Here is a 25,866-nt window from a genome sequence, read left to right as displayed (position 1 = left end):
TGAGGACTTCATCCTGAAGTAGGTAAAGCACCTTTTCCTTCTCAGATCAGAGATGAGCACCTTCTTATCGTCACTAAACAGTGATGAAAACACTTAAAATCGCTTTGATCTGTTTTCATGCCAAAATGACCAAACCCTTCATACAGAACACTGACATACAAATCTCTACTGAGCTTCTGTAAGAAAGACAGCAGCAGAAATTAAATCAGTGTGCAGTCAGTATTTAGTTATCTTGCTTGATTTCCATTTAAACCCATCTTCTGCGAAAGACTGTCGATTGAACGGGTCGTTTATGTTTACAGGTGTTTCAGACAATAACGAATTGCACTTACCTTCCTGTACACCAGCATGTTTGGAGACTCATCGGTCACACCATTAGTGCTCTGACCACACGTGTTCGGCTGCGCCATAATTCAACCAGAAGAACAGCCAGAGCCGCCGCTGACAGATACTCCTGGAGACAGACAGACAGAGCAGGTGTGACAAAGTTTTCATAACACGATAGTTCATCCAAAAATGAAAATTCTCTCATTATTTACTCACCCTCATGATATCCCAGGTGTGTATGACTTTCTTTCTTCACTAAAACACATTTGAAGATAAGTAGAGATATATCTCAGCTCAGTAGGTCCTTAAAATGCAAGTGGATGGTGATCAGACCTTTCAAGCTCCAAAAATCACAGACAGTCAGCGTAAACGTCATCCATACAACTCCAGCAGTTAAATTAATGTCTTCTAATGTCATTTGATCACTTTTGATGCAAAAAAGATCAATATTTCAGTACTTTTTTACTATAAAGCATCACTTATGGTCAGCAGCAGTATGAGCATTCACTATCGGCGGGGGCGGAGTTCACGTGGTCTCTCGTGTGACGTATTCTCATTGGCATGTTACGGACGTAATCTCATGTTCTTCTCTTGATCGAGACATCCAGGATAAGCACACAAATGCACCATTGTGAGTAAACAAACAGATACAAATACAGATCTAAGCCAAAACCAATGAAGCTTCTGTACAGCGTTCCTCCTACTCACTTGTAAACAGCGCTGCTCTTCGCGTGAACATGCCAACGCGATTACGTCACGAGCATACTGCAATGCTTTATAGTTAAAAAGTACTTAAATATTGATCTTGTTTGCATCAAAAGTAATCGAATGACATTAGAAGACATTAATTTAACTGCTGGAGTCGTATGGATGACGTTTATGCGGACTGTCTGTGATTTTTGGAGCTTGAAATGTCTGGTCACCATCCACTTGCATTTTAAGGACCTACTGAGCTGAGATATTTTTCTATTTATCTTCAAATGTGTTTTAGTGAAGAAAGAAAGTCATACACACTTGGGATATCATGAGGGTGAGTAAATGATGAGAGAATTTTCATTTTTGGGTGAACTATCCCTTTAAATTAGAATAACAATAACAAAATGTCGGTCAACCGTCCAGAGACAGTAGAAAAAACAATAAGTCTCATTTTAAGTTTAAATTCTTATAAATTATAAATACAAGAGTAGTGCAGGATAACCGTTTATTATTATTCTTCCTTAAAAATAAGCAGTGAAACAATTTTGTTTTAAAATGATAAATATTCGAAACATGTTTGTCCACAAAATCTATATGTGGTGTAACCAACATATAGCCATTTTGTTTTCACGTGAAGTAAATAAAATATTTTTCATATAATCATTAAATATCAATATATTTTTTTTTTTTACATTTTTATGAAAAGGCACATTTGGTTTAGGTCAACTTCTTGATATCAGTGACTCTTTATCAAGCCTTGATATTTGTTAAAAAAAAAAAAAAAAAAAAAACATACCTTGAAATTTTTTTTTTTTTTTTGCATTTAACATTTTTATTGATTCATGTATATATATATATATATAAAAAGTTGTGTACACCTAAGATGCAATCAAATTATTTTAATACATTTTATATGATGGTTACACCACATTACATTTTTTTATGTCATTTTCCTGTATTAAATGCTATAAAAAAAAAATAATAATAATAATATATATATGTATATATATATATATTGAAACCAACATGGATGCAAAGATTAAATTTCAACAAATTAGATTAAACTAGCCATTTAAAAGATTTCTCACTGTTATCACCTCAGACAACATTTCTGGTCAAAGAGCATTATGTTTTAACAGTCAGTGTTATGTGAGATGCTTTATTGGGAGTATAGTATGGAGTTATATTTGTGCCACAATTCTGCACGCAAAAAATTATGAGCGCACAAACATTTTCTATGTGCACAAGATGATATTATCAGCATGCAAAAAGGTAGTTTGCACACATGGTAGGTAGGAGGAGAAAGCAAAATTTAAGAATTCTGAGCAAATTCACTTACAAATAAACTTAATTCAAGTGCAAAATTGATTTTCATTTGCTCAAAATTAATTTATTTTTGCAAGAAAACACACTGTTTTACAAAACTGAGTTCAAGCGATTGCAAAATAACTTTTTGTTCGCTCAAAATATCATTTTGCGCATACAGAACATTTTTTGTTCGCTCAAAATATCATCTTGCGCGTGCGGAAAGCTTTGTGCGTGCAGAAAAAAAAATTGCACTCAAAATATCATCTTGCGTGTGCAAAATAATTTTTTGTGCGCTCAATTTCATCTTCCGCGTGCAGAAAATAATTTTTGCACTCAAAATATCATCTTGCTTGTGTAAAATAATTTTTTGTGCGCTCAATTTCATCTTCCGCGTGCAGAAAATAATTTTTGCACTCAAAATATCATCTTGCTTGTGTAAAATAATTTTTTGTGCGCTCAATTTCATCTTCCGCGTGCAGAAAATAATTTTTGCACTCAAAATATCATCTTGCTTGTGTAAAATAATTTTTTGTGCGCTCAATTTCATCTTCCGCGTGCAGAAAATAATTTTTGCACTCAAAATATCATCTTGCTTGTGTAAAATAATTTTTTGTGCGCTCAATTTCATCTTCCGCGTGCAGAAAATAATTTTTGCACTCAAAATATCATCTTGCTTGTGTAAAATAATTTTTTGTGCGCTCAATTTCATCTTGCACGTGCAGAAAAATTTTTGAATGCAGAAAAAAAATTTGGCACTCAAAATATCATCTAGCATGTGCAAAATAACTTTGTGCGCTAAATTTCATCTTGCACATGCAGAACATTTTTTTGCACTCAAAATATCATCTTGCGTGTGTAAAATAACTTTTTGTGCACTCAATTTCATCTTGCGCGTGTAAAATAACTTTTTGTGCACTCAATTTCATCTTGCGCGTGCAAAAAAAAAATGTTGTGCACTCAAAATATCATCTTGCTTGTGTAAAATAACTTTTTGCGAGATCAAAATATAATCTTGTGTGTGCAGAACATTTTTTGTGCGCTCAAAATATCATCTTGCGTGTGCAGAATTGTGGCACACATATAACTCCATATTATAGCTACTGTGTATTACGTGTATAATGTGGATATTGCACGTATTGTACATTGTATATATTGTAGTCCAATATCTGTCACTACAGTACTGCACTGTCACCCACCATTACACTTACTACAATAAAGTGATTAGATTTGCTGTTGACATCATAACAGCGAAGAATAATGCACAAAATCACATGAATGAACGCCATCTGTCAACACAACCTACTTACACTGAAGCTCTCACAAAACCACAATAAACACACACAAAAACGCTTCAACATGAGCGATACTTGACGGATCTGAGATGTTTGATGAAGGTCGTCGTTCTAACAGGCTCTTGCATGAAAGATGCTGCTGAAATGAAGGTGTTTTGGTGATTCCAGCATCACGCGTCGAATAAAAACACACATTTACCTTAGACAATCTCACGCGCTGGACGCTTCCTCGCGCAGGGCGGTTTGTCAGCTGGCAGTGGCGCTGGAAGGGCAGTTATTCATTGGAAAGAATGAACATTTGCCCCTCGGTGTGAACACTATCGCTTTCCTCTCCTCCAGCGAGCGGCGGCGGCGCGCACATCTCACAACTAGCGCGTGAGCGCGCACGGATCCGCGGCCAATCACACGCGCGCTCCTGCGGTCCACGCGATAGATCCACCGCTGTAACCCTCACACACATCTCAAGAGTCCAGTGATGATTCTAGTGGTCATTCAGGTCCACATCCTATAGGGGAGATTGGGGCTAGTTGTCGCAATGCCTATATCTCAAAAACCACACGTTTGTTATAGGGTACAAACAACGAGGCTGAAGGCACACCTTAAAGGGACAGTTCACCCAAAAATAACAATTCTCTCATTATTTACTCACCCTCATGCCATCCCAGATGTGTATGACTTTCTTTCTTCTGCAGAACACAAATGAAGATTTTTAGAAGAATATCTCATCTCTGTAGGTCCATACAATACAAGTGAATGGTGACCAGAACTTTGAAGGTGCAAAAATCACATAAAGGCAGCATAAAAGTAATCCATAAAACTCCAGTGGTTTAACCCATGTCTTCTGAAGCGATATGATTAGTTTGGGTGAGAAAGAGATCAATATTAAATAATTTTTTATTATAAATCTCAACTTTCACTTTCACATTCTTCTTATTTTGTTTTTGGCGATTCGCATTCTTAGTTCATATCGCCATCTACTGGGCAGGGAGGAGAATTTATAGTAAAAAAAGAACTTAAATATTGATCTGTTTCTCACCCACACCTATCATATCACTTCAGTAGACATGGATTAAACCACTGGATTACTTTTATGCTGCCTTTATGTGCTTTTTGGAGCTTCAAAGTTCTAGTCATCATTCTCTTGTATTGTTTGGACCTACAGAGCTGAAATATTCTTCTAAAAATCTTAATTAGTGTTCTGCAGAAGAAAGAGAGTCAAACACATCTGGGATGGCATTAGGGTGAGTAAATAATGAGAGAATTTTCATTTTTGTGTGAACTATCCCTTTAAGACATTTTTTTTTAGTTTTTTTTTTTAGTTTTTTTCTGGTCAAAAAATGTATCAAGATAGGGGGAAAAAAATAGATTTCTTTTGTGTTGAATACTGATGGAGCAACATAATTTGTGTGAAAAGAAATAAAAACAGAAGGTTGTTTTGAAGAAAATTCAGCTTTTAAAAAAAGTTGACGAGGGGGCCTTTTACCCCACACTTTGTCCCCCTGGGGGTTTGTAGTGATATAGTGTAGATATACAGTAGGGGCAAAATTTGTCAACTATTGCATATAATTTTGAGACAGCAAGATGCTTTTTAGAGTAGCAAATTATTAATGCTTATTCAAAATAACCACGTCATTTCAATCAAATTTGGCATTTCAGAACATCTCAAGTTTTCTATAAACAAATTAATCTCCATTTTGATTGGATCAGTCAATGTAAGCCCACTTTGAACATTATTCAGAACTAATCTAGTCACCCCACTTAAGAAAAACAAAGTGCCTGCAATTGGGCTTTTTTACCCCAAACACTATCTTCTCACGTATTGGACAGTTATTGAGAAACTTTTGATTTAATCAGTTTAAACAGTTGACCAAAACAATGCTTTGATTTTTTGACATGTTACCTTGTACATTTTTACTGTGTTATGAATGTATAATTGTCATACTGTTGGTCCAGACTTACTGTATGTTAATGTTCAAGCAGCAAACTGTTTTCATACAATGTTTTGTTTTGATCATACTGTCAGAATGAGAGTGAGACAAAGGGACCCAAAAGCAGAAGAACAGTTCAAAGGATTTATTAACAACAGAAAATGTCAGTAAACTGAACTGGCGAAGGCTGGTGATCCCAGCACCGGCTGCAATAGCAGGAGGTGAAGAATGCGTCTTAGTGCACGTAGTCCATGGTCCTGGATATTCTGGGAGAAGATCAAAATATCGTCAAGATAAACAAGCACAAAACGATCAACTATGTCTCTAAGCATTTCATTTACGAGCCCCTGGAAGACGGCAGGCATTGACCAATCCGAAAGGCATAACCAAATATTCAAAGTGCCTACTATGGGTGTTAAAGGCCGTCTTCCACTCATCCCCCTTCCTGATTTGGGCCAGGTGTGTAGATCCAACTTCGTTAAGATGGACACCCCCTGCAAGAGTTCGAAGGCTGAGGACATCAACGGCATAGGATAACGATTCTTCTCTGTGATGTCATTCAGTCCCCGATAATCTATGCAGGGTCTAAGCGAGCCATCCTTCTTCTCCACGAAGAAGAACCCACCCCCGCGGGCGATGATGAGTAAGGGCGGATGAGACCGGCTGCCAGAGAAACACTGATATACCTGTTCATGGCCTCCCTCTCGGGAGCCAAGAGTAAATACAGCTGTAGCCGAGGAGGAGAGGAGCCAGGAATCAGTTCAATCGCACAGTCGTACGGGCGATGAGGAGGGAGGGTCGTGGTGCAGGACCGGCTGAACACCGCCCTTAAATCTGCGGGTTCATCCTGCAATGAAACACAAGATTGGACAGGGGAGACAGCAGAATTAAGACAGTGTGACGAACAATACGAGCTCCAAGCACAAACAGTGTTGGTTGCCCAATCTATGTGTGGGTTGTGCATTACCAACCAAGGATGCCCCAACACTACCAGGGTCAATCAGATAAAAGGACAGTTGTTCTGAATGATTACCAGAGACGAGGGTGACTGGCTTGGTGGACTGAGTGATGACTGACAGGGGCGTGCAACTGAGGGTGTGGGCGGTGATGGATTTGATCCTGTTGACGCCCCAGCAGAGCTCCTTGCTGCGAGAGGGCGGAGCGAAGAGTAGATTCCTCCGCCAGGTTCATGAGTGGCTAGATTATTCTGTCAGAATGAGAGTGAAACAAAGGAACCTAAAAGCAGAAGAACAGTTCAAAGGATTTATTAACGACAGAAAATGTCAGTAAACTGAACTAGCGAAGGCTGGTGATCCCAGAACTGGCTGCAGTAGCAGGAGGCGAAGAACGAGTCTTAGTGCTCGTAGTGGGCAAAGGAGGAGTGTGTTCATAGACAGGTGTATGCATTGTGGAAGTCAGGAGCAGATCCATAGGAAGTGTCCGTTGAAGCATGGTGTGGTGCAGAGAACAAAGCCTGGGCGAAGGAGGGCAGTCATATTCCCGACACACAGGCAGTGACGAGGAATCCTCCACTGGCGATTTGTGGGCAGCGAGGACAGGCGTACAGCAAACTGGAAGGTAACCACACTTCCCGACACGTGGGCAGAGACAGGCAACCAACAGATACACAAGACAGCACCAACTAGACGAAGAGAGCAAGGTTAGCCGCTTGGGGCCTGGGTAGCTCAGTGGTAAAGACGCTGGTTACCACCCCTGGAAGTCGCTAGTTCGAATCCCAGGGCGTACTGAGTGACTCCAGCCAGGTCTCCTAAGAAACCAAATTGGCCCGGTTGCTAGGGAGGGTAGAGTCACATGGGGTAACCTCCTCATGATCGCTATAATGTGGTTCGTTCTCGGTGGGGCACGTGGTGAGTTGGCCGTGAATGCCGCGGTGGGTGGCGTGAATAGTACGCTATGTCTCCGTGGCAACGCGCTCAACAAGCCACGTGAAAAGATGTGCGGGTTGACGATCTCAGACGCGGAGGCAACTGGGATTCGTCCTCCGCCACCCAGACTGAGGCGAATCACTACGTGACCACGAGGACTTAAAAGCACATTGGGAACTGGCCATTCCAAATTGGGAGAAAAAGGGGGAAAAATCCCCCCCCCCCCCAAAAAAAAAAAAAAAAGGTTAGCTTGACGGCACAAACAATAATCTAGCGAAGTCAGTGAGGGCACACAAGGATTAAGTAGGGAGTGCAATCAGAGTGGAACAGGTGTAGCTAGCACGTTAATCAGTGGCATGATCAGCGCCTCCCCGGGAACGATCAATGTTCCCATGGAAACACTGATCATGCATGCCGGGTCTGCCTGCGAGACATGAGGGAGAGAGAAAAACAAAACAACAGAATAAACCGGCAAACTCACCGGAGCCGTGAAACATACACTGAAAACTCGTTCCCTCAATTGAATTGAGTAATGGCATTTCCAAAACTTGTGTAATTAAGTTCACTTACCTTGGTGTTCATATAGAATGAACTTAACTATTTAAGTTAAGGTAACTAGATGCAAGTAGACTTAACTCAGATTTGCTGTTTATCTAAAATGTTGTTTCAACTTAATAATTTTAGTTAAATTGACTCAAATTTAGATCATACAATAACACACCTTAAATAATGCCTTGATTTTGTACTCGATAGTTTGAGTTATTAACACTTAAAATCTTAAATCTATAGATTTTTAAGATAAATAAATAACTTAGATATTTGAGTTATGAGCACAAGACTTGACATTTCAAGTAATATTTCATTAAGACCCTTGATTTTTTTCTAATAGTGACAATATTAGGGTTTACAGTGTATCAAAACCGTAAAATATCAGCAGATTAATTGCCCCGGCTGGTATCAGTCTATCATTTCATAAAATCGTCTCAGAATTCAAGTCTTGTTCTTACATGTGCTTTAGAGAAATGTTAACAGAATTGCAGTGTTTAAGGAATAAATCTGTCAAACACACAGACAAAAAGTCTTCATTCAGCAAACAACATCCAACTACTGTAAGAAAGACACTCAATGGTTTGAGTAAGATGATACGTAGATCGATAATGTTCTAAAAATAAATTTTAAAAGCCTGTCTATGATTATAAGTTCTCTCCACAGGATGGAAAACACAAGTCAGCGTTCAGCTTCACTCACAGACCACAAGAAACAATTCCTGCTGAAACACAGTAATATACAGCTGCTGTGACATTTACAGCCTCTCAGTTAACATTCATTATTAGTTTTATGTAATACATGGTAGAATCTCATTAGTCGATATCTGCCTGTGATGCTTTGCTTGTGCAGGTTCCATCGGTTCAGTCTAAAGAGCAGAATGTAATTACATTAGTGACTGGAGAAGGAAAATCAATGACAGGTATGATATGATAGTTATCATTAAATATTTACAGTGGCGAGCAGGGTCAGTGACCACACCTTTTACTCCATTGAATGTTTCTCAGAATGGGTTTCTCATTAAATAAGTCAATATCTCTATAAACACATACCTTAAAGTCTTGGCTACAAAAAGCTACTGAACATCTCCACCTTTAGTGCTCTGGGGAAAAAATAAATAATAATATTAAACAAACACATTCACCCTATTGTGGGGCATGTTCTCACACTATTTGGGGTAAGTTGTCACAGTGGGTATACCTGTCATTAAACAGCCTACTACAGGCCTTTTAGCACAATTTAAACAGTAAAAAGATTATGAAGCATAAAACTATTCATGAAACAGCTCAAATTGAAAAGGGAACATAAATACAGTATATCCAATGTTGGGGAGCAGTTACTAAAAGTAGCGATGCTACAACTTATATATTAATATCTTCATATTTTTCAGTCGTAGCTCAGCTATTTTCACAATATTGTCACTTATTTGTAACATTTAAGTGAATCAGTTCTTATGGACGGTTCATGTTCACAGAAATGATTTACTGATTCACTTGAGCTGTGTTGCTTTAAAAGGACTTTGCTTAATTATTTATGCAAAATTATGTTAATTGCTGCTGTTTAGCACAGAAAATTGAGTTTTCTAGTTTATTATATCAAGTATAAATTTATGTTCATTTAATTGTTGTCACCCTATTTTTTAACCCTTATTAACATTAACAATGGTTTTACTATAGTAACATTGTAGTAACCATGATTGCTATAACCATGTTTAATTTGTGATTATTATGGTTTTACTACAAATACATACCATTTTTGCAAGGGAATGCCTCCCTAATTAAATATATCTAGGTTATATTGAATTAAATAATATGTTTTTGTGGTTATATATCCAAAAACCTTTTTCTTCTTTAAATAGCTTTAATGTAGTTGTTGTCAACAGTTTTGAAACAGAAACTATTATTAATAAATTATAAATATAACTAACTATAAACTGTTAAAAATTATCACCTATAAAAAACACGACAACTTGCCCAGACCTGACATTTACAGTAAAATACTCGTCTTAATGTATGCATGGGGTTGTATTGTGTTTACTTGTTTACCCAACAGCTATTACAAAAATATGATGATATGAATTTTTTTGGAGGTCAGAATTCACAAATATAATATTAATTTAAATCAGCTTTTAACTAGGTGTTTAAAACCAACATAGAAAACCCTTGCTTGGATTATGACTCAAAACCTTATAGTTACTTACAGTAGATACAGCCATTGTGACAACTTACCCCATAGTCTCTTATTCATTCTTTCTTTCTCTATATTGTATACCGTATATATGTGTGTGTGTGTGTGTGTGTGTGTGTGTGTGTGTGCATACACACACATCCTAATCAGGTAGGTCACATACAGTAAATCTGTCTCATTGCACACTAATAAAAAGCAAACATTATCATGCACAGACAGCGAGATCTCGACCCTGCAGAGATACCATATGTCACACCTCACATGTCTCCTGCACAAACACCTGTGTCTCTAGGTAACCACACACCCCTGTGAAAACTCACCTCCATCATCTTCTGCAGAAGCATTTCTCCTATTGTGACCATATGTCACCACGACCCCTGCTGGTCCCGTATGAATCAGTATGAACGGCCCTAACACTGAGCCCTGAGGCACACCAGGAATCAACTCACACAGGCTTTCAGTAATGACATGAGCATCAGGAAACAGAAGAGCAGGTGAAATGCCAGGGCTTGACTTCAGGAAGACCAGCTGGTGGTGTTCCCTCTGTAGGGATCATTTGGAGCGAAGCCATCCAGGCATTCTGCTTTAATAGAGACCTTATGGACAGAATGGTGAATCTTACAAAACCTGCCAAGAACATCTAACAGTCATATTTCACCCCAAAATCAACCGTTAAAAAAAATTACATCTACTGTATAATGCAAATGAAGCCTATTTTTAGGACCACTAATATTTCTGAAATGCAATGTTTTTAGGACAATTAAGCACATTTAAAGCCGTACACCTTAATATTCATATATGACTGAGTGAATAAACAGCTAATTGTGTACAAGTTTATTTGCTGACCAGCTCTTCTTAGCTAACACTGACACATTCAAATTAATTTAAAAAAATCAGATCGGTTTACAATGGCTTATGGTTTATAAAGTCAAATGAAGTGATGATCAACCAAAAGTGTGAAACCATCCATGAAAGGAATATCAGAGAAAATACGAAACATAAAAGTAGGTAAGAACAGAAGGATGACAGGTAATGGAGGTTGCTACGAATTTGTAAATATTGTCATTCACACTGAAACGTTGTCATCATCATTTAACACACAGGGACATCGGTTTACATATTATATGTACAGTATACAGTTGAAGTCAGAAGTTTACATACACTTAGGTTGAAGTCATTAAAACTCATTTTTTAATCACTCCACAGATTTAATATTAGCAAACTATAGTTTTGGCAAGTCGTTTAGGACATCTAATTGGTGCATGACACAAGTACTTTTTCCAGCAATAGTTTACAGACAGATTGTTTCACTTTTAATTGACTATATCACAATTCCAGTGGGTCAGAAGTTTACATACACTAAGTTAACTGTGCCTTTAAGCAGCTTAGAAAATTCCAGAAAATGATGTCAAGCCTTTAGACAATTAGCCAATTAGCTTCTGATAGGAGGTGTACTGAATTGGAGGTGTACCTGTGGATGTATTTTAAGACCTACCTTCAAACTCAGTGCCTCTTTGTTTGACATCATGGAAAAATCAAAAGAAATCAGCCAAGACCTCAGAAAAAAATTTGTGGACCTCCACAAGTCTGATTCATCCTTGGGAGCAATTTCCAAACACCTGAAGGTACCACGTTTATCTGTACAAAGAACAGTACACAAGTATAAACACCACGGGACCACACAGCCATCATACCGCTCAGGAAGGAGACGCATTCTGTCTCATAGAGATGAACGCAGTTTGGTGCGAAAAGTGCAAATCAATCCCAGAACAACAGCAAAGGACCTTGTGAAGATGCTGGAGGAAACAGGTAGACAAGTATCTATATCCACAGCAAAACGAGTCCTATATCAACATAACCTGAAAGGCTGCTCAGCAAGGAAGAAGCCACTGCTCCAAAACTGCCATAAAAAAGCCAGACTACAGTTTGCAAGTGCACATGGGGACAAAGATCTTACTTTTTCGAGAAATGTCCTCTGGTCTGATTAAACAAAAATCGAACTGTTCGGCCATAATGACCATCGTTATGTTTGGAGGAAAAAGGGTGAGGCTTGCAAGCCGAAGAACACCATCCCAACCGTGAAGCATGGGGGTGGCAGCATCATGTTGTGGGGGTGCTTTGCTGCAGGAGGGACTGGTGCACTTCACAAAATAGATGGCATCATGAGGAAGGAAAATTATGTTGATATATTGAAGCAACATCTCAAGACATCAGCCAGGAAGTTAAAGCTCGGTCGCAAATGGGTCTTCCAAATGGACAATGACCCCAAGCATACCTCCAAAGTTGTGGCAAAATGGTTTAAGGACAACAAAGTCAAGGCATTGGATTCATCACAAAGCCATGAATTCAATCTGATTGAGGTTTGACAGAACTGAAAAAGCGTGTGTGAGCAAGGAGGTCTACAAACCTCAAAGACTCAGTTACACCAGTTCTGTCTGGAGGAATGGGACAAAATTCCAGCAACTTATTGTGAGAAGCTTGTGGAAGGATACCCAAAACATTTGATCCAAGTTAAACAATTTAAAGGCAATGCTCCCAAATACTAATAAAGTGTATGTAAACTTCTGACCTAAATAAATCATTCTCTCTACTATTATTCTGACATTTCACATTCTTAAAATAAAGTAGTGATCCTAACTGACCTAAGACAGGGAATGTTTTCTACGATTAAATATCAGGAATTGTGAAAAACTGAGTTTAAATGTATTTGGCTAAGGTGTATGTAAACTTCTGACTTCAACGTATATATATAAACTGCACAATTCAAATTATGACTATTTTAGGACCATTAACACTTTTGTGACATTTTTTTCATGACAATTAAGCATATTTCTCCTCAAATTCTCTTTACTGCAAAGCAAAGTATTTATGCATCATAGTATTATTTGTGTACTACACTTAATTTATGCTGGTTTTAATAATACACTTTTACAGTATTTTTTTATTTGACTATAAAAAGAGCAAAAACAAGTTTTACTGTAATGATAATAGGGGAAACATATTCTTAATTATCATGAAAATAATTTATAGAGTTAATGGTCCAAAACTAGGCTTCATTAAGCAACATTTTTTATTTCTTTAGGGGTGAAATATGACCCGGACATGATTTCATGAGATTAACCCATGCATTCCCAAAGAACACACACACTGATCAAATGTGTTATTGATAGCAGATGTTATTTATGATTGATTCTTCATGTCACAGTCAAAACACTGTAAAATTTTAATGTCCAATTTAGGAGTCCAATACTGTTGAACTATGTTCAGCACTTTCAAAAGGAACTTTTCTCTGGATCAATCATTGAAACAGCTCAGTGAAGACGGATGACAACTGACAGCTTCAACATTTTTGGGCTGCTCACACTTCAGACATTGAGTGAATTTATCATGGACACAAATGTGTGTTTTATTGTAGAAAGCCAGGAGTACTGTGGTGTGTTTACAGTCTATTTGGGTCCCAGCATGTCCTGCGGTCGTACCCACTGCTCAAACTGCTCCTCTGTCAGGAAACCCAGCTTGATAGCTGTCGCTTTAAGAGTCGAGCCCTCTTTATGCGCTGTCTTTGCAATAGTGGCGGCCTTATCATAACCTGTAAGAGAGACGAGAAGACATCAGAGACGACTGACTGGAACAGACTGATAACAGCCACTGTACGTAAGGAACAGCTTGGAGATATGTGTGTTTTATGTGAATTACAAACTGTAATATAATCAGAAATGTTATCTTTAGCATGTTTTACATGTTTAGTGGTGCAAATGTATCTTACTAGTCACTGCCAAGATTTAGGCAACTGAATCTCCCTCTGATTATTCTCCCTTTATCATTTCATCTTTTTCATACTCACCCTCATGTCATTCCTAAACTGTATGACTTTCTTTCCTCCATAGAACACAAAATACATACTGTACTGGTGCTTAAACTGTGTTTTTGGATCTTTACAGCCCCTGGTCACTGTATAGCCGCTTTTCCACTATCGGGCCGAACAGTTCTCATCGCAAAACCGTACCATTCCGTGCCGATCCGGGACAGCTGGTGTGGTTAAGGTTTCTTTTTCCACTATGGTACGTAACTAGGGCTGCAACTAACGATTATTTTGATAATCGATTAATCTAATGATTATTAGAACGATTATTCGACTATTGGGCGATTAGTGCAATGATTAATCATTCGCTCTTTACTGATTATTCAGCTTGTGCCCTGACTCAAAAGGTTGTATTAAACGTGCGTACTAACAATTAAAATTATCTTTTAAAAATACCTCTAAATGACATTCACTGAATTAAAGGAAAAAATACTTAAGTTTAATTCAGTAAAAAATTCACTGCAAATGATCCTATTGTTATCACGTGTTTTTGTCTTGTTTTCCATTTAAAATGGTCTAAAAATCCTTAAAACAAGATACATTTACTTGAGAAGCAACATATGAGATATTTAGATGTGCTTTAAGAGAATGTATCTTAAATATATAGGTGTATTTTTTATATATGTGTATTTTGTATATAAGTGTACAGGTGCATCTCAATAAATTAGAATGTCGTGGAAAAGTTCATTTATTTCAGTAATTCAACTCAAATTGTGAAACTCGTGTATTAAATAAATTCAGTGCACACAGACTGAAGTAGTTTAAGTCTTTGGTTCTTTTAATTGTGATGATTTTGGCTCACATTTAACAAAAACCCACCAATTCACTATCTCAAAAAATTAGAATATGGTGACATGCCAATCAGCTAATCAACTCAAAACACCTGCAAAGGTTTCCTGAGCCTTCAAAATGGTCTCTCAGTTTGGTTCACTAGGCTACACAATCATGGGGAAGACTGCTGATCTGACAGTTGTCCAGAAGACAATCATTGACACCCTTCACAAGGAGGGTAAGCCACAAACATTCATTGCCAAAGAAGCTGGCTGTTCACAGAGTGCTGTATCCAAGCATGTTAACAGAAAGTTGAGTGGAAGGAAAAAGTGTGGAAGAAAAAGATGCACAACCAACCATGAGAACCGCAGCCTTATGAGGATTGTCAAGCAAAATCGATTCAAGAATTTGGGTGAACTTCACAAGGAATGGACTGAGGCTGGGGTCAAGGCATCAAGAGCCACCACACCCAGACATGTCAAGCAATTTGGCTACAGTTGTCGTATTCCTCTTGTTAAGCCACTCCTGAACCACAGACAACGTCAGAGGCGTCTTACCTGGGCTAAGGAGAAGAAGAACTGGACTGTTGCCCAGTGGTCCAAAGTCCTCTTTTCAGATGAGAGCAAGTTTTGCATTTCATTTGGAAACCAAGGTCCTAGAGTCTGGAGGAAGGGTGGAGAAGCTCATAGCCCAAGTTGCTTGAAGTCCAGTGTTAAGTTTCCACAGTCTGTGATGATTTGGGGTGCAATGTCATCTGCTGGTGTTGGTCCATTGTGTTTTTTGAAAACCAAAGTCACTGCACCTGTTTACCAAGAAATTTTGGAGCACTTCATGCTTCCTTCTGCTGACCAGCTTTTTAAAGATGCTGATTTCATTTTCCAGCAGGATTTGGCACCTGCCCACACTGCCAAAAGCACCAAAAGTTGGTTAAATGACCATGGTGTTGGTGTGCTTGACTGGCCAGCAAACTCACCAGACCTGAACCCCATAGAGAATCTATGGGGTATTGTCAAGAGGAAAATGAGAAACAAGAGACCAAAAAATGCAGATGAGCTGAAGGCCACTGTCAAAGAAACCTGGGCTTCCATACCACCTCAGCAGTGCCACAAACTGATCACCTCCATGCCACGCCGAATTGAGGCAGTAATTAAAGCAAAAGGAGCCCCTACCAAGTATTGAGTACATATACAGTAAATGAACATACTTTCCAGAAGGCCAACAATTCACTAAAAATGTTTTTTTTTATTGGTCTTATGATGTATTCTAATTTTTTGAGATAGTGAATTGGTGGGTTTTTGTTAAATGTGAGGCAAAATCATCACAATTAAAAGAACCAAAGACTTAAACTACTTCAGTCGGTGTGCACTGAATTTATTTAATACACGAGTTTCACAATTTGAGTTGAATTACTGAAATAAATGAACTTTTCCACGACATTCTAATTTATTGAGATGCACCTGTATGATTTCACTTTATACTTCTGCGAGTGCATTAAAGACACAATATACTTCTATTCAAGATCTATTCTCTAAATATCTTATATGCTGCTTCTCAGGTAAATGCATCTTTTTTAAAGGAGTTTTAGATATTTATATTGGAAAACAAGCCAAAATATATTTTGTTGTCTTGTATAATGGGGTGAAGACTACCCTCTCTCACCTTTCTGTTCACTTCAATCCATCTTTAACTCTCAAAAAAACAAACTCTCTCTTATAAATAAAGCTGCGTATTGCCAGTTTTCTTCAGGATAAGAAACACACAGTGACACATATATTATGATTCAATAAGTCGTGAGTCATCACGTTGTAATCTAGCTGCATTAAGCGTGTGCGCTCGAGGGATGAGCGTCCCGTGACAGAGTGTGCATCAGCCGGTGCAGTTTCAATCTCTCCCCCTTAGATCGGGACATACACAGGACTCATAGAAGAGGCGCTGACCACACAGAGAAATGACTGTTTCAGAGTTTGTAGTAACTGCATTTAAGATGTAATGGCAGGGTGTTTCCTTTAAAGACGCTTGACATGCAAGTTTTGCTCCGGCTCCATTTATACCACAACCAGAGTGCTTCTGTATTTACTTATTTTGTGTTTTTTATTATTCCCTCATACTTTGTGATCTACATCAGCTGAAGCTGTTTGGAAAGTTTCGAGTGCATCTGTGATCTGTGTAATTCTTCCTCTCCTCAATCAGGCGTGAACTGCGTCATCATTAGAGTTTAATGTGATCTCATGTTGCGTTAAATGACATCAAACGACTATTCGACAACAAAAATGGTTGTTGATAACGTCGACTAATCGTTTCACTCTATACGTAACAGATCCGTCTTTTGGTGACGCCGTGAGAGTTAAACATTTGAGTGAGTGTGGCGCGCTATGGAGGCTAATCGCATATTCCAGTTTTAGGACTGCTTTTTCCCTGATTTTACTCTACTAATAAAGAGTAAAGACACGGATCGTGTCGCAAAAATGAAAGTAAAGAGAAAAAGGTGAGAGGTTTTCCATAATTTGCTGAGGGCTTGTGTTTGCCACCGGACACGAACATGCAGAAAGGTAAAAGTTCCCAGACTAGCTCAAAAGGATATTTATTGACAAAATATTATAGAAGTACATGAATATAGTATACGAGTTAGAATCCCAGGGTGTGCTGCGTGACTCCAGTCAGGTCTCCTAAGCAACCAAATTGGCCCGGTTGCTAGGGAGGGTAGAGTCACATGGGGTAACCTCCTCGTGGTCACTATAATGTGGTTCTCGCTCTCGGTGGGGCATGTGGTGAGTTGTGCATGGATGCCGCGGAGAATAGCGTGAAGCCTCCACACGCGCTACGTCTCCGCGGTAACGCGCTCAACAAGCCACGTGATAAGATGCGTGGATTAATGGTCTCAGACGCGGAGGCAACTGATAGTCACTATGCCACCACGAGGACTTAAAAGCGGCATTCCAAATTAGGGAGAAAAAAGAAAATAGTATATGAGAATATACTGATGTATTCAAGTTTAGATAAGCTAGTAATCTATTTCCCTAAAGTCGTGTAGAAAAATAAAAGTAAGGTACAATACTAGTTAAACCATCATAATAAAATCATGAAGATACACTAAACAAGCCGTCACATACTCAACCCATTCTACCGGTACGGTTGAGTACGGTTTTACAGTTTATAATCATGCCGTGCTCAGAACTGTTCGGCCCCATGGTGGAAAAGCGCCATATGTTTCATTGTATGTTAAAGAGCAGCTTGAACATTCAACACACACAGAGCTGTATGAGGTTACAGCACCCTCTGCTGTCTGTTACCTATATGAGGATTCAGCGCGGTGACCAACATCAGCGATTCATTCATCAGTTTGTTGATTCTCTCAATGTTCGCTTCAATTCCAACAACACAGTTATTAGAGAACGACACGGACGCGTCGCCCAGCAGCCGGGCAGAGTTCAAAACATTCTTAATCTGCCAGAGAAACACAAAAATAATGTTCAAATCATGAAAACATTCCTTGATGTACCAACTAACGCTGGGTAATAAATAATAATAATAAAATATTCACAATATATTTGCATTAATTTCAATTTGCAGAAATTTCACAATAGTTTTAATGTGTTTGCTTATGTGAGAAATTTAGCAAAATATTGTACTGTTATAAATTATTAAATATTCTTATGATAATTTTGTGAGACACAATATGAAAATCATCCCAGATTTTTAGTTCTATTATTAAGTTATTTCTTATTTCTTCTTATTTCTTACAGCTGAGAGTCGGTTGACACAAATAAACACTTCATCTAAAGTGTGCGGGCTGATTCTGTTCTTATGCATCACTTTTCACCACAAAAGCAAAAGTGAATCATTTTTAAACACAATAACTCACAATCATTGGCTTGAAAACATTGAGTTCAAAGTGTCCATTACTTCCTCCGACAGTCACGGCCACATGATTCCCCATCACCTGAGCAGCCACCATAGTTATGGCCTCACACTGCGTGGGGTTCACCTTACCTGACACACACACACACACACACACACACACAGCAATGAGAGAGGAAACACTGTATAGAGTGTGTTCAGTTTCTATTTCTGATTAAACTGAACACACATAAATGAGCTGCTCAGTGCCAGTGTTTCCCATTAATTACCTAGACTGTGGCGGACCAATCACTAATCTGTATTGTTTGCTCCTCCTTTGTTTTAATTTAAACAATTTAATTAGATTTTTATTCTTCTCATGCACTTATCACTGTCTTATCACTCACTATCACAGGGATTTAATTCATTCCAGTTTCTAAACTCTCTGAATTCAGACAATTTATTTACACAAGTCTGTACATTGCACTTTATTAAACTTATATACACATAATACAAATATAAATACACACAGCCTTGGACATTGCACAGTATAGAAAAGAATGGGAGTTAATCCCTGAATTCAAGGGGTGTCTGAAGCCCTATGTGGGGAATGACACAAGGGCTTACTCTCTTTACAGTCCCCGACTGAAAACGGAACTTCTTGTGGTTTGTTACCGTCTTGATTAAACAGACGGAAGAGAAGACAGACAGACAGACAGAAGAGAAGACAGACAGACAGACAGACAGGAGAGAGAGAGACAGACAGACAGACAGACAGAAGAGAAGACAGACAGACAAGACAGACAGACGAGAGAGAGACAGACAGACAGAAGAGAAGACAGACAGACAGAAGACAGACAGACAGACAGAAGAAAAGACAGACAGACAGACAGACAGACAGACAGAAGAGAAGACAGACAAACAGACAGAAGAGAAGACAGACAGACAGACAGAAGAGCAGACAGACAGACAGAAGAGAAGACAGACAGACAGAAGGGAAGACAGACAGACAGAAGGGAAGACAGACAGACAGACAAAGAAGACACAGACAAGCAGACAGAAGAGAAGACAGACAGACATACAGAATAGAAGACAGACAGACACACAGAAGAGAAGACAGACAGACAGAAGAGAAGACAGACAGACAGAAGGGAAGACAGACAGACAGACAGACGAGAAGACAGACAGACGAGAAGACAGACAGACAGACAGGCAGAAAAGAAGACAGACACACAGGCAGAAGAGAAGACAGACAGACAGACAGAAGAGAAGACAGACGAGAAGACAGACAGAAGAGAAGACAGACGAGAAGACAGACAGACAGAAAAGAAGACAGACACACAGACAGAAAAGACAACAGACACACAGGCAGAAAAGAAGACAGACACACAGGCAGAAAAGAAGACAGACAGAAAAGAAGACAGACAGACAGGCAGAAAAGAAGACAGACACACAGGCAGAAAAGAAGACAGACACACAGGCAGAAAAGAAGACAGACAGACAGAAGACAAGACAGACACACAGACAGAAGGGAAGACAGACACACAGACAGACAGAAGGGAAGACAGACACACAGACAGACAGAAGGGAAGACAGACACACAGACAGACAGAAGGGAAGACAGACACACAGATTCTGATTGGCTACCTGCAGTGTGGCTCACCTGGCATGATACTGGATCCAGGTTCGTTCTCAGGCAGGATCAGCTCACCGAGACCGGATCGAGGTCCAGATCCAAGGAAGCGGATGTCGTTGGCGATCTTCATCATGCTCACAGCGACAGTGTTCAGAGCGCCGCTCAACTCCACCAGAGCATCATGGGCCGCCAGAGCCTCAAACTTATTGGGTGCAGTCACGAACGGCAGACCTGAAAATGACCACAGGAGGCGCTAATGAGCAGGAACTCAGTCAGTTACAGTGGCATTTTTGGAATTATTAGGCTGTGTCCCCATTTGTATACTTCTTAAAAGTATGTACTTCATTGGTGAAGGAAAAAGGCATACTCTTTGGAGTTCAGTAAGACAGCGCACTAGTTTCAGACATACTAATAAAGTCATAAAATTGTGTCATGATACCACAGACTCTCGTGTTGTATACAGTCTGTGTTTGCATGAGCTAAATTCACACATGGAGCTACACTTCTAAACCAATGGAAAAGAAAAGAATCATCCAGGCACCTTGTAAATTCTATTTTCAACATATTTGATTTCCAGATGCACTTTTTTATATATTCTTAGCTATAATATTTAGGATGGAGAGTATGTGAACATGCAGAGACAATGGCAGTAATTTATTTACATTGTTGCATGTGTCATTATTAAACAAACAAACAAAAAAATGACAAGCATATTGACAATGATTCATGTGTGTGTGTGTGTGTGTGTGTGTGTGTGTGTGTGTGTGTGTGTGTGTGTGTGTGTGTACCTGTGAGTGCCGATACTTTATCAGCCACTTTCTCAGCGAATCCAATGCGTGTGTTCAGTCCAGTGCCCACTGCCGTGCCACCTGCTGCCAGTTCATACACACGTGGCATCGCAGCTTTCACCCTCGCAATACTGTATTTCACCTGCTGAACATAACCACCAAACTCCTGAAAACACACACACACACACACACACACACACACACACACAGAAGAGAATGGATATTTGAACTCAAATCACCTGAATTATTTGCATGATCTTGATTAATCACATGACATTCACCCACTGGATACGCGTTTGGAGTGAACAGACCCTCAGGCAGAGGTCTTGCTCTCTTATCAGTAACATCAAATTGGAAAAGCGTATCTCAAAATAACTTCTATCCACTTTTCATTTTATTTACATATTTCAATGAACAGATATCGTATGCTCAAATTTCCAGCTCTCTCTGCGTCTGGTCCAGAGTCGTATGCGTGTGGAGTTTCACCTGTCCGAGCGAGAGCGGCACAGCGTCCTGTGTGTGTGTGCGGCCGATCTTAATGATGTCTTTGAACTCTTCAGCTTTAGCAGCGAGTGCATCGTGCAGCGTCTGAAGACCCGGAAGAAGAACCTCGTGAACTTCTGTAGCTGCAGCGATGTGCATGGCGGTAGGGAACGTGTCATTGGAACTCTAAAACAAACAACACAAGAGAACAAAAATCAGTGACATCATCACATGCAACAAAAGTTTGATTAGTCATTTGAAAACACAGAGTGGGATGTGTGTGTTGTGTCACCTGGCTCTTGTTGACGTGGTCATTGGGGTGAACGGGGTCTTTGCTGCCTAGTTTTCCTCCCAGTATCTCGATGGCTCTGTTGCTGATCACTTCATTCACGTTCATGTTGGTTTGAGTTCCGGATCCCGTTTGCCAAACCACCAGTGGAAAATGATCGTCCAGTTTCCCAGCAGCCACCTGAAACACAACACACACCAGACACCAGACACGCACCGCAGTCAAACACGCATACACCTCATCTGACTGAAATCAAAATGATGCATTTTGAAAAATAATAAGGAATAAATGAGTGAACCTCGTGAAGCATTTCAAGCACCATAATGTTTTTTGACTTTTTACTTTCAAGTAATTCTGTAATTCTCATGAAACCTGTCAAGAAAATGTCCTGCTCATATTTGGCCCCAAATATATTCTTTATTTGTTTCTTTTCTTTTAATAGTAAATAGGACCATTTTCTTGACCGGTTTTATGAGAACAACTCAAATCTAACTGATGATTCTCACTGTCTCACTGTCAGTGCTGGGTAGTAACAGATTATATGTAATCTGGATTGTGTAATCAGATTACAACCCCCCCCAAGTACGTGTAATTGGATTAAATTACATTTTAAAATACTCGTTATCGGACTACAGTTACTTTTTTATAGATTACATGATTACATATTAACAAGGCAATGGCAGTAAATTTGGAATGCCCAATTCCCAGTGCGGTTTTTTTTAAATCCTTGTGGTGGTGTAGTGATTCGCCTCAATCCGGGTGGTGGAGGACGGATCTCAGTTGCCTCCGCGTCTGAGACCGTCAATCTGCGCATTTTATCACGTGACTTGTTGAGTGCGTTACCGCGGAGACGTAGTGCGTGTGGAGGCTTCACGCTATTCTCCGCGGCATCAACGCACAACTCACCACACGCCCCACTGAGAGCGAGAACCACATTATAGTGACCACGAGGAGGTTACCCCATGTGACTCTACCCTCCCTAGCAACCGGGCCAATTTGGTTGCTTAGGAGACCTGGCTGGAGTCACTCAGCACGCCCTGGATTCGAACTCATGACTCCAGATGTGATAATCAGCATCAATATTCGCTGAGATACCCAGGCCCCCTGTTATTCCTAGATTTAATGTTTATGTCATTTATGTAATGTTTAATGCATTTTTTTTTTTAATTTCATAAGGAGCTCTTTTTGATAGTAATGAGGAATGGAATACATTTTCTTCCTATTTGAACTTTTATGTTAAAATGATTATGCTACTCAAATGCATGTGACGTAAAATAAAATTAGATTGCAAGTAATCCAGAAGTAATCGGATTACCCAAATGTAATCTACGAGATTATGTTGCTGATTGCATTTTTGTCATGTCATTTGTTATCAGTACCGGATTACAATTCAGAAGTAATCCGCCAAGCACTGGTCACCGTTTACTGTTACAGAAAAAGAAAAAAAAAGCTTATATTACCATATATATTTTTATTTTAAATCATAGAAATTATTACAAATATATATATATAATTTTAAAAGCATAAAATTTAGTGGGGGTCTGGGTATCTCAGCGAGTATTGACACTGACTATCACACCTGGAGTTGCGAGTTTGAATCCAGGTCATGCTGAGTGACTCCAGTCAGGTCTCCTAAGCAACCAAATTGGCCCGGTTGCTAGGGAGGGTAGAGTCACATGGGGTAACCTCCTCGTGGTCACTATAATGTGGTTCTCGCTCTCAGTGGAGCGTGTGGTGAGTTGTGCGTGGATGACGTGGAGAATAGCGTGAAGCCTCCACACACGCTATGTCTCCGTGGTTACACACCCAACAAGCCACGTGATAAGATGCGTGGATTGACGGTCTCAGACGCGGAGGCAACTGAGATTTGTCCTCCGCCACCCGGATTGAGGCGAGTCACTACACCACCACGAGGACTTAGAGCGCATTGGGAATTGGGCATTCCAAATTGGGGAGAAAACGGGAGAAAATAAAAAAAAAAAGCATAAAAATGAATGACAGTACAACAAATACTTCCAGAATGTATAAATACTTTAAGATGTAAATTACTTTTTAAACTACCATCTTGAGAAACTGGGGAATTAAAAATGTTCATAAGCCTCAGAGACCCAGCGTAACAGAATTGCTAAAAGTAATTAAATACTGTATATAATATTTGATTATAAAATATAAATATACGTTCTTCCAAAATTCACCCCAAAACATAACATGCAGTGGCTCCCTAAAACCAGCATACATCAATGCTTGGGTCACTGAGGACCTCTTGAATTAGATAAATCACCTCATCTGCAGCTTTCACGATGGCGTCAGCGACCTTTGGGTCCAAACCGTAATCTTTATTCACTTCTGCAGCAGCTTTCTTCAGGATACCAAAGGCTTTTATCACCTGAACCTACAGAACAAAGATATTTTCACATAAAAATGCAATACTCATAAAAACACTAACACAAATAACACATCATTAAAGGCCTGTATTTAAAGGGATAGTCATCACTCATCATTTACTCACCCTCATGCCATCCCAGATGTGTTTGACTTTCTTCTGCAGAACACAAATGAAGATTTTTAGAAGAATATTTCAGCTCTGTAGGTCCAAACAATGGAAGTGAACTGCTGACAGAACTTTGAAACTCCAAAAAGCACATAAAGGCAGCATAAAAGTATTCTATTTAATCTCTAGTGGTTTAATCCATGTCTTCAGAAGTGATATGATAGGTGTGGGTGAGAAACAGATCAATATTAAAGTCCTTTTTTACTATAAATCTCCACTTTCACTTTCAAATTCTTTTTCTTTTTTATCTTGGCAATTCGCCTTCTTTGTGCATATTGCCACTTACAGGGAATGTATAGTATAAAAGGACTTAAATATTGATTTGTTCCTCACTCACACCTAACATATCTCTTCAGAAGACATGGATTAAACCACTGGATTACTTCTATGCTGCCTTTATGTGCTTTTTGGAGCTTCAAAGTTCTTTCACTTGCATTGTATGGACCTACAGAGCTGAAATATTCTTCAAAAAATCTTCATTTGTGTTCTGCAGAAGAAAGAAAGTCAAACACATCTGGGACAGCATGAGGGTGAGTAAATGATGAGAGAATTTTCTCTTTTTTTCATTTAATATCTCACTGGCATTCTCTCTGTCACTCCTCCGATCTTGAAGTTCATGGTGGATCTGACAGTTTGAGCTCCATAATATTTATCAGAAGGAACTTTGAGTTCCCCAAATGTGTCTCTCTCGATCCGGTACGACTCTGAACTGGCCTGCAATAACACAAACACACATCCATCACGTTATATTATTATAACTCATTATAATGAGACAAATAATACTGTAGATTTAATGAGAAATGAGCAGAAATTCAGTGTCAATCACTGTAAATCACACTTATAGACTCACTGTGTTTGTAAGCGGTAATTGATGCAAATACACATTATAAAGATTATGACACACTCATGAATTATATATCGGACACGTTTGATGTTTAAGTGTTTTTAGGAGTTTCACACATGAAGGTCATCCACCGGCCTGCCAATGCAGCACACAACACACTCAACACCGCAAAAACAGCGTGATTTTACCATTCTGTGCTGGTTGTGCAGCACGCCAGCCGCTGGGCTGATGGTCCGGGCGGTGATGGATCTCTGAACGGCCCAGAGCTTCCACAGATTCGCGTTGAAGCGCTCCAGGTTCCGAACGGAGCGATACATGGCGACCGGGGGGCGGAACTGACGCTCACCAATCAGAAGCGAGAGACGGAGGGGGCGGAACTGATGTCCACCAACCAGAACCGAGAGTCAGAGGGGCGGACACTAATGACTGAAACACTACTTGCCTGTTGTTGCAGGGACACTATAAGCCCTTTTCACATGACGTCAGGCAACTTCCGTTCGGTGCATGTCTACTTCCGCCATCATAGCGATAAAGGCTACAAGTTCTTCACTTAGCAGTACCTATTTGATTATGAAGGTAAGTGTTGTTGTATTTCACGGCCCCTAACCACATCCTCCACAGTTTTAGCAATAAAT

General features: G+C 39.3%; 2 protein-coding genes across 3 annotated transcripts in view; both read right to left on the bottom strand.

Moving 5' to 3' along the window:
* The window catches only part of LOC127426660 (regulator of G-protein signaling 7-like), a 98,465-nt gene extending 94,495 nt beyond the window's left edge, over window positions 1-3,970 (bottom strand). For both annotated transcript variants that reach the window (XR_007894816.1, XM_051673610.1), the window contains exons 1-2: window positions 3,823-3,970; window positions 333-454 (exon numbers count right to left, since the gene is read on the bottom strand). Coding sequence is in view for 1 of the 2 variants with exons in the window: in XM_051673610.1 (XP_051529570.1) it covers window positions 333-410 (78 nt within the window). In the remaining variant the exon portion in view is untranslated. The remainder of the gene's footprint in view (window positions 1-332; window positions 455-3,822) is intronic.
* A 9,358-nt stretch (window positions 3,971-13,328) lies between these two features.
* Window positions 13,329-25,585, bottom strand: LOC127426657 (fumarate hydratase, mitochondrial). The gene is made up of 10 exons (XM_051673606.1): window positions 25,420-25,585; window positions 24,967-25,101; window positions 24,118-24,228; window positions 21,840-22,016; window positions 21,551-21,733; window positions 21,065-21,230; window positions 20,304-20,507; window positions 18,666-18,793; window positions 18,094-18,247; window positions 13,329-13,759 (listed from the first exon to the last, which is right to left on the bottom strand). The coding sequence occupies exons 1-10, from the start codon at window positions 25,546-25,548 to the stop codon at window positions 13,617-13,619; spliced, it is 1,530 nt and encodes a 509-aa protein (XP_051529566.1). The 5' UTR covers window positions 25,549-25,585; the 3' UTR covers window positions 13,329-13,616.
* Window positions 25,586-25,866: the final 281 nt, after the last annotated feature.

The sequence above is a fragment of the Myxocyprinus asiaticus genome, chromosome 36 (assembly GCF_019703515.2).
Source record: "Myxocyprinus asiaticus isolate MX2 ecotype Aquarium Trade chromosome 36, UBuf_Myxa_2, whole genome shotgun sequence".
NCBI classification, from domain to species: domain Eukaryota; kingdom Metazoa; phylum Chordata; class Actinopteri; order Cypriniformes; family Catostomidae; genus Myxocyprinus; species Myxocyprinus asiaticus.
This window is presented reverse-complemented; position numbering and strand designations above follow the sequence as displayed.